The sequence below is a fragment of the Micromys minutus genome (assembly GCF_963924665.1).
Source record: "Micromys minutus genome assembly, chromosome: 15".
Classification (NCBI taxonomy): domain Eukaryota; kingdom Metazoa; phylum Chordata; class Mammalia; order Rodentia; family Muridae; genus Micromys; species Micromys minutus.
This window is the reverse complement of record NC_137984.1, coordinates 56,851,429-56,867,263: the sequence shown is the minus strand read 5'-3', so window position 1 is coordinate 56,867,263 and position 15,835 is coordinate 56,851,429. Positions and strand designations below refer to the sequence as shown.

At 41.0% G+C, this 15,835-nt stretch overlaps 1 protein-coding gene across 3 annotated transcripts in view; it reads right to left on the bottom strand.

Moving 5' to 3' along the window:
• Positions 1-15,835, bottom strand: part of MED12L (mediator complex subunit 12L) — a 303,185-nt gene that overhangs the window by 56,044 nt on the left and 231,306 nt on the right. For all 3 annotated transcript variants that reach the window (XM_080929626.1, XM_080929627.1, XM_080929628.1), the window contains exons 27-37: positions 14,589-14,777; positions 14,008-14,082; positions 13,704-13,894; positions 12,367-12,528; positions 11,038-11,149; positions 9,236-9,325; positions 8,113-8,222; positions 7,796-7,931; positions 6,862-7,023; positions 4,894-5,256; positions 3,003-3,159 (exon numbers count right to left, since the gene is read on the bottom strand). In XM_080929626.1, coding sequence (XP_080785752.1) covers positions 3,003-3,159; positions 4,894-5,256; positions 6,862-7,023; positions 7,796-7,931; positions 8,113-8,222; positions 9,236-9,325; positions 11,038-11,149; positions 12,367-12,528; positions 13,704-13,894; positions 14,008-14,082; positions 14,589-14,777 — 1,747 coding nt within the window. The remainder of the gene's footprint in view (positions 1-3,002; positions 3,160-4,893; positions 5,257-6,861; positions 7,024-7,795; positions 7,932-8,112; positions 8,223-9,235; positions 9,326-11,037; positions 11,150-12,366; positions 12,529-13,703; positions 13,895-14,007; positions 14,083-14,588; positions 14,778-15,835) is intronic.

Genomic DNA, 15,835 nt, shown 5'->3' with positions numbered 1-15,835 from the left:
CTTCCGAACCCCCTCTCCACCCCATTGCCTTGGCATTCCCTCCCTGGACCAAAAACCTCTTCTCACATTGATGCCAGACACCGCTATCTTCAGCTACATACGCAACTGGATCAATAGGTCTCTCAAAGTGCGCACAAAGGTTCGTGATTTCCTCCATGGGAGTTTGAAGGGTTTGGTTGGTTGATAGTGTTATCTTCCTACTCCGATGGTTTATATGTACTTGTTAGTTGCTTTTTCCACAAAGAGGATTTCAGTACAGATTACAAGCTTTCATCTCTTTTTCCAACCTTTTAAAAATGTGTGTGAACTTCAGGGAGTCATGATTTGGATCCACCTGTCACAAGTCAAATAAACTCTAGATAACTACTCCTGTCAGTCAATAGCTTAAGCTTTTCTACCTGTTGACTATCCCTGAGGGTAGGCCCTTTCCTTGACCTGGTCTTGAGATTTCATTTGACTACTTCCCTGACTACCAGAACCCCCTCCCCAAATTTCTTAACTTTATCTCCTATCTATAGTTTGTATCCATCTAAGAAGATATCTACTCAGCAGACAGATACCATTCAGGAGTCAACCGAGGCCTGCAAACTGCTCCAAATGGTCTGTACCAGGCCAGCTCAGGAGGTCCTGCAGAACTGGTAAGCCCTAGACTTGTTGGGAGCTGATAGAAACCAGTCCAACCACTTTGACTGTTCTCTGTCTCTTCAGGCTGAACAAGATGCTTCTGGCAAATGCCCCCCACCCTTACTTGAATCCTTTTCCTTCCCAGCCGTTGACCAGTATTCCATGTTAGACTTCAAACCCAGTACCCTTCATCCTGCCTAACCCTATTAATATACAGGCAAATCCTCTGACAAGCTCTTAGAGACCTAGAAATTATTTAATCCATTACCTGCTGCCACAGGGTGCCTAAGGTGTGGGCTGTGGATCAAAGGACCCACCAGCCACCCCAGATCAATCCCCCTCCACTTCTTTCTACACTCTCTCTTTCTATGCTCTCTCTCTCTGTCCCCCTATAATCTATCTGTCTCCCTTAGTTCATTTTCTGAGGCCAGTGAACACTCCTGAGAGCTGTTCCCAAGACACCTGCTTTTATTATTATTAATTGCTATATTAATTTGGCTGAACTGGCTTATTTCATCATTGGAAAAGCCTATTATTATGCCAACCTTTCTGGGCCCCAACAATGACATCCTAATTTCGGCTGAAAAGCAGCTACAGAAGAGATTACAAAAGGCTGGAATGTGATGTCCAGAGGAAACCCCAATTCTCCAACCTCCACAAGGCAGTCCAAATATCGAAAAGTGAGCTCAACATAAACTCCAGCAGGATTTCTGGTGGTCAGATAAATGACAGCATCACCCAGAAACTTGTGGAACTGATTCCCATCTGCCAAAAGGAGTTATTTCCTTACATTTTGCAGAAGGGACATATGGCTACCTGTGGTACCTATTGCATATCAAAGCCCATCCTGGCCTTTCTCACCCTACCTGCTAAACCCTCCACCAGCTATTCCTTCTCTTTATAGCTCTGCCAATCTGAAGATGTTCTCTCTGTGCTTCACCCTGCTTCTCATACGTTTCCTCTTTTCACTGTCCCTGCTGTTCTTCCTGATCCAGCAGACAGTCCTGGCCATGTTCTGTGCTCTGAATTCTTGCAGATGCCTTTGGCTGTTCTCATTCTCATGCTTACAATCAAAACCTTGCCCTTACCCATACCATGGAGCAGGCAAGCAGTCAGTCTACACAGCCTCAAAGTCCTGAACTCAAGTGATCTTTCTGCCTCAGCTGCGCATCACTATATGCAGCCAATGTTTAGTTTAACACTGGGTCACTGTTCTTACGTGTTAAGAACATCATTATGAAAACAAAGCAAACCCACCCAACTTCATAGAGCTTACAGTCTGCTGTGTAAAGATAAGTGGCCAAGGAAGCCAGTGAAGCTACAGGTCCTATACGATAGAAAGCAGGGGAGGGAAACACAGAGACCAGGAAGAGGGTCTATAGTACAACTTTGAACAGAGCAGTGGGCTAGGTTGGACGTCAGTGTGAAAGCAGTGTCAGAACAAACCCTCTGGGGGCAGGTGATACACTGTAGATGGGAGACCCTGTATGCTCAGAAAGCATCAAGTCCAAGTGCAAGGGCTGAGGATGTTCAGCTTATGTACTGAACCTGCCTACTGTGTGTACGATGGCCCAAGGGCTATAAACATATTTTTCATTAAATGTAAAAGGACATGTTTGTATATATATGTAAAAGTTATGAACATAGTTAAGTATGCACCTATCTGCATGTTTATAAAATTAACTTTCTCATCCTTTAAAAACATTTTCCCATTAAAATTATTTCTAATTATCAAATGTTTCTATCTAGGAAAATATTCATTTGGATTATAAGATGTATTTGGAGCTTACACCAGACAATACTATAATCAGGAATAATTAGTATGGACATGGTCATTTCCTGTGTTCAGATGTAAATCTACTTGCCAAACCAAACTTCTGAGCTGCTTCATGATTGAACTTTAAAGTTTACAATGTAAGAAAGGGAAGCTACAATACTGCCTGATCTTTTAAAACACAAGTGGGAATTATACCCAACAGAAACATATTCACATTTTTAAACATAAAACCTATCGACTTTATATCTGGTACCTCAGACTTTAGGCAGTGCAATCTCCTCACAAATTCTATAATCTATGCATGTAATTTCAGCTACTTGTGAACATCACTTAAGGAGACAAGTTCTTGCTATGTTGACAACACACAGTGATTTTCCTGTCTCATCCTCTCTTGTAGTAGCGGGGACACAACAGAAGCAAGCCATTGGGTCTAGCTGAAGACAGATCATACCTCAGCGAAACAGAAACAACTGCAACAGAAATGAGAACTGGGAACTAGTGTATTAAAATTCTCATTTTATAGAGGAGAAAGGTTGCAAGCCAGGCAAAACTCAAGCTGCTGCTAAGAACAGTCTCGCAGGGTTACCTGTCTCAGACCTACCTGCATTCAGAGACTGATTCTGAAGGAAGAAGCTGGACTGCTGAGGTTGGCTCACTAGGTTGTAACCCCACAGCGCAGGCTGTGGGTGATGCATCATTTGGGAGGACATGGGGGAGTAATTAGGAGGCACTCGGTATATGTTGGTCTGTTGATACTCCTTCAACACAAATATAAAAAAAAAAAAACAAATTAACTTGAATATGCCACACCTGTTTAATCAATCAATATAAGATCTTCTTATCCAATCATGAGATGATCTGTCCCAGAACAAAAGGGAGAGAATATAATTGGCGACCCATTTCCTTAAAAATGCTCATTCAAATTAAAATTTTCTTCTTTAATTTAATAAAGAAGTTAGCTCAATAATATTCACTGAACACACATAAGGTCCTAAGTTATCATCTTCCCACCACCATCACAAAAAAAGAAAAAGAAAAGAAGAAAAGAGTATGTTCCTTACAGAAGACATAAAGAAATCATAGTAAGAGCCCCATGAACAATGCCTGTGAGAAAGGAAGGATGGGCTGCAGAGCGCCCTGCTGGCCATCTTGGAAGGGTCTCCTGTGGGTCGGGATGAGAACAGAGCAGGCAGCACTCACAGAGCTACTTCCCATGCCTTCTCCTCAGAACAGAGACACACCCTATGGGTCACACTGAAGTCTCAACTCCTTTCTCCAGCAATATCCCCAGAGGATGATGGACAATGAAAATCTCAGTATCCTTAGTTTTATAAAAGAATGTAATCTGACTGGGAAGAGGCACCTTCAAGAGGAAGAATGTGAACATTTAGGTAAGGCTTTTTGGTATGGCTTGGTGGGACAGGGAGTCCCAGGCTTGAGAGAAGGCACGGGTATTCAAGGGGCATGTGAAAGTGAAGGCAGCCATCTCTAAACTCACCAAGCTCTTATCCCCAATCGCTCCATGAGCACTGAGTGTCTGCTCTAAGTACTGCCTCCCTGCCAATCACGAACATCACTGCATTCTACAGAAAATGTTCTGAAATTTTCTCCTCAAGTAAAGCCAGGTGCTTTCAGGTAAAGAAGCTATTTTAAAAAATGCATCTCATATGCTATAAAATGATTTCTTAATTATCAACTAATAGGTGTCATGTATTTAAAATATAAGAGAAAAAGTGCGAGATTTGATTGTAAACTAGGCTTGTTTTATTGTTTTATACGATCTGAAAATAGATTAAAGAATAACAGAGGTAGAAGATACAATGGCAAAGACAGAAACCTCAGGACCAGTTTGTTCAGTTCATTAGATGCATATTCATTATGAGAAAAGTAGAAGGAACTCACTGCAAATACCAATCACTCAAAATAAGATATTTAGGCATAATTATTAATAAAAGTATTTAGGAAATTAGAATCATATACCTCTTAAAAAGTTTCAAACCCAGGGAAACTATGAGGATTATCAACTCAATATTACCAATTACTGAAATTTAAAGTTAAATTGTCATTAAAAGTAGAGTCAACTGTGGTGGTGCCTTTAGTCCTGGAACTTAGGAGGCAGAAGCAGGCAGACTTCTGAGTTGAGGGCAGCCTGGTCTATAAAGCAATTCAAGGGCAACCTGGACTTATGATTTTTATAAAAATGGAGAGAACTGGAGATTTTCAGATTAAGTGAGCTAAGCCAGTCTCACAAAAGAAAAAAGAAAAAAAAAAAAAAAAAAAAAAAAAACCAAATCCCACATCCCCACCCCCCAAGGAAATGAAAAGCTTTGCATCTGTCCCTGAGAGCTCATGGTGGGACATTCTTTTTTAGTACAGAATCCTGTTAGGAAACTCTACTAAGAAAGACGATGCTATTCTTAGTGATGTTTCTAGGTATGCAGTTTGGCCATGGGTAAATCCCATCCCATGTTCCCACGACTTCCCGCACTCACATCAATGCGTGAGCTTGATTTTGTCTTACGCTTCCTTCCCTTTGTCTTCTTCTCCTCATCAGCTGCGGTTTTTCCTGGATCCAACAGCTCAGCTGATTTCCTTTCTGGTTCCTGAGAAACTGGAGACGTGGGTTCTTCCTCTTCCTCCTCAGGAGGTAGGGGCAGTGGCTCTAGGTAGTAGCTGCGAGGCTTGGGCATGGTGTGAGTGTGGTACAGAAGGAAGTGGTGCTGTTCCTCATACTTGATCACCTTCCGGTCTACACGGACAGTGCCGAACCAAGCCCAGGACAGAGGAGCTGGGTTCTTCTGACCCTCAAACAGGTCCCATGGGGACACTTTCTGCTTCGTAGAGACCTGGAGACCCTGTGGGAAAAGAATGTTCTGTGACAACACAACCTGGCATGTTCCCAACTCACAGGGCAGGCTTGCAAGAACGTGGTTGGAATGGGCTTAGGGAACTCGGGCAGGAACACCCACTCAAGCTGTCTGAACTGGGGCTCAGAACTCTGAAAGTTCAGTTCGCCAGTTCTCTGTATCCCCTGATACTCCCTGAGACATCTAAAGGTAGTCAATAATATTTTAGTATAAAATGACACTTTCATTCAAGTATGTTGTAGAAAATATAATTTCTCAAGCATTCTCTGAAGTTGGTGCTATAATACTGAATTACAACCCTCTCAGAATCCATTATTTTTAATATTATCCAAGATTTAAAATTCAATATATAATCTGCATCTGATTGGACTCATAGTCACTTCAACCCAACCTGTATGGATTCATTTAGTATGTGTTTCATGTATGTGTACTTGGCCTTCTCTGAATAAAATGTTTGCAGAGAACTTAATTACGGAAGCAGGCACAGCACAAATTAAGTCTTTCAATTCCAAGTTATCTTTACCAGCTCCAGGTAAGGAATTCAATTTTGTTTCTGAAAAATAGAACACTCTTATTTGGAATACTAATTGGTGACATTTCTTCCTAACTTCTCAAGTACACCAATTCAAAGGCATTTCTCCTCAAAAACCGCCAAGGCCCCATCCCCTCCTCCCTGGATATGAGCATATTTGTTCTTGTCTGTCTTCCTCTTTAAGCGTGGCTTCTTCTAATGCTCTCAGTAATGTCACCACCCCTGCTGTCTGCCATGTGATGAAATCATTCTCCTGAGCAGACCTCACATTTAAAAGGATCCTAGATGCCTTCTGCTAGAAGCCAAAGTCACCCTGGCTGTGACATCTTGTATTTCCCTTCATGGCCACACTATTATGGCATTTGGGCTCACTCTGGATTCTGGTGGCACAGCTTTTCCTCTCATCAGTTACCTTCTTTCCTGTCTTTCTTTAAACTTTCCCCACCTGTCCTATACTTTTCTGAATAACTCTTAGTCTGTCAGAATGGTCTGCGTGTCCACTACTGTGAGAACCCTATTCTCACTAGCTTTCCCTGTGACTTAAAGGAAACATAGTCCTAACCTGTCCGGACTATGACCTGGACAGCCCATAGCATTTGTTCTCTTAAAGAAAGTGTCTTACATAAAGCAAACGCCCATCTAATACGGCTTCTTTGAGAATATGTAGTGTCGGAACACAAGTTTTACTTAATACTACTTACTCAGCACTTGAAAATTGTATCAATCCATATCTTCTCATATAAATATATTTTGTTTCCTATTCTGATATAAAATAACAATTGTATTTTACTTTTACTTTTTTTACACCAAGCTGCTACTTAACCTTTTGATAGTTTCTAGATATTTCCTTAAATCCAGATAAGCATTTTAAATGGAGCTCTCCAAAGACAATGGCTTTTTGGAAAGGCCTATTGCTATTGTGCATTGATGACAAAAATATACCCTGGAAAATTAACAAATTCAATGAATATCTTTTGTGTTTCCTCAAGAGGGTAAGAAAAGTCAATTGGCTTCTATAGCTAGATAAATTTATATATGAGGAAAGAAACATTTACTCTTGCCTGTTTTTTATCAATCGAGTCAAATCCGGCAATTTTGTTTCCCTTCGTATCAATCAAAGAACCCATGGGTTCGCACGTGATGACGTCACAAGTCTGCTTTGGCAAAGGCAGTAACTGTCGAACTTTATCAATGCTTTCTGACCTCTTGTCTCCTAGTTCTTTCTAGAAGAAAAAGGGAAAAAACTGTAAAAGCAAAAGAGAAGTGAGGCGAAACTTCTGACTTTAGAATGAAGCAAAAGCCAGCAAGAAGGAAGTGCTCCAGGGACACATTTCCGTTTTTAGAGCCAGGATGTCTTTGGTCCGTAGCGCAGTCTGCGGGACAGCTGCACACTGGACTGGTGAAATGTTTCATTTCTTCTATTCACGTAGAAAATCGGAGTGCACACAAAGGCAGGCTTGTTCTACATGACAAGCCAGAGTGCTGAAATGACAAAACGCCAGTGTCATTTGCTGTCACACAGCAGGAGCTGCCGCACGGACACTTTCCAGTACCCAGGGTCAGGCTGCAAGGTAACCATGAGCTATTTTCCCGTGAAGTCTTCGGATTGTGTGTCTGCAGTATCTGTTTGCTGTTTAGTTCAAGTACTGTTGGTGGGTTATCGAATGAGTCAGATTTACAAACTCAAAGCAGTATAAATCTAAGCATGGGTTTAACCGAAATCTGACACTGGAGATTTGGTTATATATGTGATAATGTGTTTTGAAATTCCTTAAAAATTAAAACACACTTTATTTGAGTATACTTTTGCAGAGAAAAATCCTTCAGAGTTATAACTTATAATTATAATTTTACTTATAATCTCCAAAGACTGACAGCCTGGTTAAGATAACCACAATCTGTTCAATCAACCACACATGTAAATTAGTGAGCAGGAAATCAGACAATAATCCATAAACAACTTGATTTAGGAATAGAGGCTGATCACAAGCTTACTTTCAGTTTCTTTACTAAATTCATGTATGCGCGTTTGTTCTCCTCTGATCCTCCGGGGGAAGCATTTGATAGGTCAGAAGCCAATGTCCCATTGATTAAAACACCCAGCATGTCAAGAACTGTTGTGAATAATTCACTAAGAGGAAAGAAAAAAACCATTATATTCTTAAAAACAAAACCAGGACACACATAATTATGTAAGCATAATGTCTTCAATGGCAGCTAAATTATATACACACAGCAGAATTTACTGTCAGTGTACCAAAGCTTGTGCCATGCAGCAAATAAAGTATAAAATGAGAAAAGCCACAACGTACTTGTTAGTGTGCATGTCCACAGTCCCTGAAGTGATTATCTGGAGGAGTAGGAGGGCCCAGTCGGTGGTCCCCTGTGAGCTCCGCTGCACCGTGTCAAACATTCCTCCTACCTAGCATACAAAATACAATAAAGAATTTATGTCTCTAGGAGAAAACACCTAGTCCTATTCCTGTTTGTGCCCAAAAGTTGACTTGTTAAAAGAAAAGAGATGCTAAGAAGTGGTTCTTCCTACCCACAGGATGGATTACTCTCTAACTGTTGCTTTGAGCTATGTGGCCATCACTGTTAATGTTACTTTCCACAGAGTATAGTCATCCAAAACTTTACAAAAGGAGTAATACTTGAATGTGGGCTCTCATAAAATTAGCTTTCTTTTCTTCTCAGTCTTTCATGGTACTTAGTTTCAGACGTAACTGCAGTTAAATTAAACCTGAATAGCATCAAAACTCTGTCACATTACCTGCAATTGTGTGATATTCAATTATTATTATTATTATTATTATTATTTTATTATACAATAACTCTGCCATTATAAGACCAATGGAAATGCTCTTTAATGTGGAAGGAATGATGAGGAGAAGGTATTGCGACAGGGCTACCTGTTCCTGTGAGGATTGCCAAAAGCTGGATCCCAGGGTGGATTTAGGGTTTGTCAAGAGAAAATTTAAGGGAATACAAGACGTGAGAACTTTCAGACTTCTATAAAGTATTCTTGTGAGATTTGTATTTTTCTAATTAATTTGATATAATGTCTCTCTGTGAAAAATTAAATTGACAGATTTCTAGAGTTGTAAAATAAAACACACTGAAAGTCAACATTAGTATTAAAGTAAAGTCTGTGAGGCCTTCTCCCAGTGCTGCACCCTGAGGACAACTTCTGCCAGGTGGGGCCTCAGGGTAAGACACAAATAGGTGCTCAAAACACCACAGTCTGGAACCCAACCCAGACAGGAAGGACAGCAGCTAAGGAAACAGAAGGTTTAAGAGAAAAGGAAGTAGATACAGGGTGAAAAGAGGAAGGCTTCATTGTCATGCAGATACTGTCCAGAGAAGAAGTTGAAAGCTGGCATTACTGTCACATAGAGAGAGGTGTGAGACGGAAATGCTCACCAAGGTCCTTACCAGATTCAGCCGGAGCTGCAAAGCCTCATGCATCATCTGGCGGGCTTTCGTATCATCTTGGTATCTTTCCTCCCTCCAGTTACTCAAAATCTAAGATTGAGAAAGAAAAGGAACACAACAGAAATCCCTTTGCTCTTTGCCATGATGATGTTTACATGTTTAAAATATAGCTTCATAGTGACAGCTAATATTTCTTAGCTTTAACGAGTTAACAAAGTTGTATTTCTTATCTATTTTTCCCTCTTCCCCTACTTCCAAACAGACAAAATCCTAGCTATTTTATAATTTATTTCCTGGTAGTTGGGAGAAGAGAGTGTTACCTAATGTCACACATACACACACACACACACACACACACACACACAAGCATTTATTCATGTATACTTTTTGGAAATTCTTTAAAGGGACGTAAAACCAATAATAAATTAATTTGGTATTATGAAGATAAACATTGGAAAGATGGAATTCCATTTTACATAGACCTATTCTATACTTCTAAGGACATGCTACAAACCCTAGTAAAAGTATTATTTTTTGACATATAATTGGAATTGTTAATTGCAATTTAACCAACAATCTTTCCTGAAAAAAAGAGGATATATACCATTTTGAAAAATGTAGCTGCTTAGACCAAGATCAAATAATGTAGCTGGCTACATTTAATCAAGACTAGCACTGAGAAGTATTTCCTAGTGAGAGGCAAGCAAGTAAGCCATATCCCAGAATCAGATGTGAGGAGCCAACACATAAACTCAACATGAAACTCTTGCAGGGGAGATGACCCAGCACAGAAACGGAAGGCAGGGGAGATGACCCAGCACAGAAACGGAAGGCAGGGGAGATGACCCAGCACAGAAACGGAAGGCAGGGGAGATGACCCAGCAGGGGAGATGACCCAGCAGGGGAGATGACCCAGCAGGTAGACCTTCATATGCAGGTCTGACCGCCTGAGGTTCACTGATAGCACTCAGTGGCACGAATAAGGTCCTAGTTCAATACCAGCGCACACACACAGGTAAGGCAGCCAAACAGATATGACTACAGCAAGGACAGAGAATGGTGGCAAATTTACTGAGAAGGCAAGGGGAACAGAGACCTTCAGAAAAGGCGGGAGCAGGTCTGCCTAACATCTGCCTGGAATCCTTCCAGGTCACAAAATAAGTGCTCAGGCACCTAAACCAGAATGCTGGCCCAGCCCAGTGAAGCTTGAACGAAAGGGAAAAGCCAGTAAAAGAGGCACCAAATATCCAGTCCAACGTGGCTCTATTGGTCCAGCCCTGGAATTTGTAGTCTAAATATGAGAAACTCGAGTGCTCTACAGTTAAACGGCTCACTCTGGAAGCTAGACAGAGAAAAGACCTGTCCAATGTGGTGGCTGTGATGACAAAGACAACCAAGTAAACCTGTGCCCTTGTCACATCATCAACTCTCATTTAAAGCCACCGGGTGGGGTTCACCTGGCTTTGTGTCAGGGTAATCCATCTGATAAAACCAACCGAACAGCGTTCCGGGACTCCATGCTTCCAGGCAGATGCAACAGAGATCAGTAAGCTAGCTGCTAAGCAGAGTGCAACAACTTAGCTTTATAGTCTTTACATAGTTGTCAATGCATAATTAATATAAATTTATTAGCAGTAAGGTGACCATAATGCTATGTAGAATGGGACATAGATGTTTCCCAGCATCTCAGCAACAGAAACATTAATCTAATGTCATATTATGACATCATCATGAAATCAGAAAAGAGGAATAATGAATACATCAGAAAGATACTGGCCTAGCTAAAATCTTTCGCACTTTACCTGATTAACTTGATTCTGCAGAGATGTTAGGAGGCCTTCCCGTTGCTCATCTTGCCCCTTAAGGCAGGTAAGGACCAAGGAGAGGAAAGGTTGCTGACTCAAAAGAGACATACTACAAAGGAAGTATTAACAGATCTAGTTAGAAAGGATGACTTGCCCCTGTTGCAACAGCTGGTCTACCCAGCAGACTCACTCACTGTTCCTGTTTATCTACCCTACATAAAGGACAGGGCGCTAAAGCACCTGAGAACACTTGGGAAGGTGAGACCTTCCTGTACTGGAAGGTTAAAAACCACTGGGAAAGCTTGTGAATGACAATACTCGATTGCTGTGGAAGGTATTCCCCAAGCAACAGTAACTTACAGCGTATGTGATGAATTTGTTTCATGTTACTAGGGAAATCTTTAAATATATAGGAGAAAGAATATAAATGTATACAGAGAAAAAGAAAACGGAAAAGAAACAAAACAAAACAAACAAACAAACAACAACAACAACAAAAAAAAATACCAGAGAACTCCCTCAGAGAAGACTTCTTTGAGAAGTGGGTCTCGATGTGTACCCTGACTATTTTGGAGGCCCGTGGTTGTTTGCTGTTTACTTCTCAAAGGTGCACAGCAGAGTCTTGGTAAAGTTAGGGGAGAACAAAACAAGGTTTGAGGCATCCAAAAAGCTTGCTGGGAATGTCATGTGCCAGACTCCAACACAGCCCATGGCCTCCACTGGAAAAGGGCGAAATTCCACTTACAATTTCATGTTAACAGGATATCAGAGAACAATGGCAAACTGACTGATATAGTAAAAAGAAAACTTTCCTAAACAATAGGTCTAGGCCAAAATGTCTGACTCAGGAGCTGCACAATAAAGAATAGTCAGTTGTGGTAGCATTATTAACTTTATCTTTAAATTTATAGAATGTAGAAATTATGACTTTTCTCTTTAAAACTTCTTGAATATTAAATTTATACTATGAATATTCATCCTCAGATCTATTTTCAAAAGTAATTATTTTAAACCTTTTTTTGGGGGGGCATGATGTCAATGAAATACTTTTGGCAGTTGTTCTGAGTTTGAACCAAGAGTCTACAATAAGGTTCCTAAATTTAGAAACTCAGTAATTGTTTCAAGGTGTAGTAAGGTCAGAAGTAACGACACAACCTGTGTGTTTCAGTAGCTTTTCAGTGATGTGGACACACTGGCAGGGATAGGACCCAATGCCCTAAACAGATCCTTGCTAAACAGGTTCCGCCCATGTGGCGGCTGGGCTGTGACTTCCACGTAGGCCAGGTCCTTCGCATGCCCACTTGAGGAGAGGCTCTGCCCGCATACCTCTTCTGCTTCTGCCTATCTCTCTCCTTCTTTGACGAGGAGCCCAGGTGCTGCCCCTTCTCCAGCTCTTCCCCAGCGGCTTTCAACACTCTTCCCTGCACAGACGTGGGCAGCCTTGCGATGAGGGGGGCCACCAGCCACACACCCCTGCGTTCAGAGGAACTAAAATCAGAAACAGGCGTTACACCTGAGAAAGCAGCTGTCTTGCTCTCACAGCCAATGCAGAAACCCGACAGTAAACCACTACTCTTCATGTTTGCACTTTCTTCTTTTGCTAAAGACCAGACATTTGCTTATAGTTTATACCCACATCTGATGAGAATAAAAGGTGCTGTTCTGGGAAGGCAGTTTTGCACAGTAAATGTACTGGCTGGTTTTGTGTCGACTTGACACTAGCTGGAGTTATCACAGAGAAAGGAGCCTCAGTTGAGGAAATGCCTCCATGAGATCCAGCTGTAAGGCATTTTCTCAACTAGTGATCAAGGGGGGAGGGCCCAGTCCATTGTGGGTGGTGCCATCCCTGGGCTGGTAGACCTGGGTTCTATAAGAAAGCAGGCTGAGCAAGCCAGGGGAAGCAAGCCAGTAAGCAACATTCCTCCATGGCCTCTGCATCAGCTCCTGCTTCCTGACCTGCTAGGGTTCCAGTCCTGACTTCCTGTGGTGATGAACAGCATGTGGAAGTGTAAGCTGAATAAACCCTTTTCCTCCCCAGCTTGCTTCTTGGTCATGATGTTTGTGCAGAAATAGAAACCTAAGACAGTAGACTGTTTTTAGTGACTCATGAATCCTGCCTTTCTGAGCCACCCTGTGTTCTTTCTATGAACAATATACTTTTCAGTCATGGTGATAATATGCAATGGCACTGTATTCAAGGTAAAAAATATGTGATCTTTAAATTCTAAAACTCACTATTTACACTCTTTACCAAAATGATGACATGCAAACCAATCTGTCTTTCATGATGAAGATGTTTACATTATGATTTCATAAGCGTACCAAATTCTACCATGAATGTAAATAACTTTATTTGTTTAAAAAAAACTGCCATTAAACACACAAAGATAGTGTTTCCTATTTAATGAACTACTCAAAGACCGTACTACTACCCATCAAACTTGAGTCTGTCTGCGGCCCTGAGGTATCTGGACTTACAACAGAATATCTAACATGCCACAACATCACTCACCCCACTTTTCCCTCATAACTGGCTGAAAGTGTCACGTGTAAGTTAGTTCCCTTACCTTTCCTGAAGTTTAATAAAAAACACATTTTGCTAATCAAGACTACTGTGACATATGAAATATTAATGGGAGTCCAACAAAACTAAAGAGTAATACCTTAAGAATGTCTTTATTCCATTTTGTCTTGTGCCACTTGGATCAATACTTCCAATAGCGTTTGGGTTGAAGAGGCTCATGCCAGAACTGGAGGCATTATTATTTAGGTCTGCAGATTGCTGGAACACTTCTATTGTTGCCTTTGCAATATTGTCCAGTAAGTTGTTCATTTCGGCTACAGAACCAGAGCTCTAGTATCGGGAGAAAGAAAGCCAACTTGCCTATGCACTCCTTGATTCTCAAAACACCAATAATATTTTGGTTTTTTATTCAATTCACGTGTGTGCTTTCAATATATACTCACAGGGTCCTTCAGGCACTGTTTGATCATGAGCTGAAGCTCTAGCCAGGACTGTCTCAATGTCCACTGCTCAAGATTCTGGAAAAAATTCAGAGAATACTGAATGTATGATAACATAGCCTTACAGTAACACTTATACTCAGTGAGGAAATTTGTGTGCATTGAGGACTTTCAGTATCATGCCTGATAAAAATAAACATACACAACAAAGTAGATTCAAGCATCCAAACATGCTCCACAACCAGCTAGGAGGTAGAAACCAGAGAAGTATGGCTTCTCTCGGAATCCAGTTACCAATCTCATTCCAAAATTATGTATCTCAAGTAACACATTTAAAATTGAGCTATCATGAATATTATGTCTCAAGTAAATACACCACTGACTTAAACACCAATACATGATGTTGGCTACTGACCGTGTCTACTGACTACTCGCATTGCCAGTGTCACCATAAAGTAATTACAGAAGGAAACAGAAGTCGGTATTAAACTCCAGGTCAGAAACAACAGCAGCAGAAAGTAGTTCTTTCTAGACCCACATTGTGAGGAATGGTCTGACCAGCATCTTTGGAATGGACCACTTACCTGAAGAATGCGCTTAATGTGCTGTCTTTGCAGGTTGTCCCCCTCTGTACACTCTTTAATGCCGTGAGGGTAACAGATAAGCTGCAATAATTTCTGTGCTTGCATGTTGGAAAGCACGGGGTCCAATATCAATTCTTTGTCAGTACATAGTCGCTCTGGTTCTTTTAAGCAATGTTCTCCTACCCATTCCTAAAAATAAGCTGGTGGTTAGACAGGCACACACTGATTCTACCTGACGATTGATTAAATTCTCATTTCTCAGAGTAAAATTATATAAGGCAGGTAAAGACAGTATATAATGAAGTCAGTGAAGAAATGGGTGGAGACAAGTTTGCTCATAGACACATGTTGACTCCTTTGTTGTCACTCTATTTCCCTTTGTTTATTTTGAGACAAGGGCACAGATATTGCAAAATTGCCTCCAAGTCACTAGGTGGCCAATACAACCCGGAACTAACAACCCTCCTGCTCTGTCCAGTGCTGGGATAGCAGGCTAAATTTAATGCCATGTCTCCTGCCTGCTAGAGCTCTCTGCATGTTCAGAAAGCACTCTTTACCAAAGAAGCTACATCGACAGCTGATGAAAACATTTCCAAACAAAATCATAACACCTGACATCTTAAATCTGTGAGACAGAGTTAAAATGTGGGACTTTTTACTCTACAGTACTATTTTGTAACCAGGTTTTGTTTATTTGCTTTTACTTTATATTTAGGGACAACATTTTTATGCTATATACAATTTTCATAATTTTTATGTTATATATTCTGTGAAACAGGTAAAGTAAGAATTATTTAGAAGATTGCTTCTTTTGACACTAATGTCTTTACCATTTTTTCTTTAATTAAATGGCATTAAGACATTGTCAGTATCAGAGCTCCCTCTGAGCTCAGATCTGTTTCGAATGAAGTCTCCTTTACCACTGTGTCAGTTGCTCAGCTCAGGCTATTTATTGAAGTTATATAATTCCATGCTCCACGTTAGCTGCATTAAATCAAACCAGAATGAAGGCACCCAGATACAGTGTGTTGCTTTTCTAGGTACCACATTATTATTTACTGGCAAACCGATTAATGGGTTCTTGTTGTTTGTTTGTCTTTTTGGGGGGGGATACTGGCACTGTAGGGTTGGCGAGAAGCCTCCCCCAGGGCTTGGAGCAGAGCCTCTTAGAACCTCAGCTCCACCTGGCTCCAGGCATCTAGAGAACCATACACAGTCCAGTGAGACCATTGTGTGTTCACAGCTGG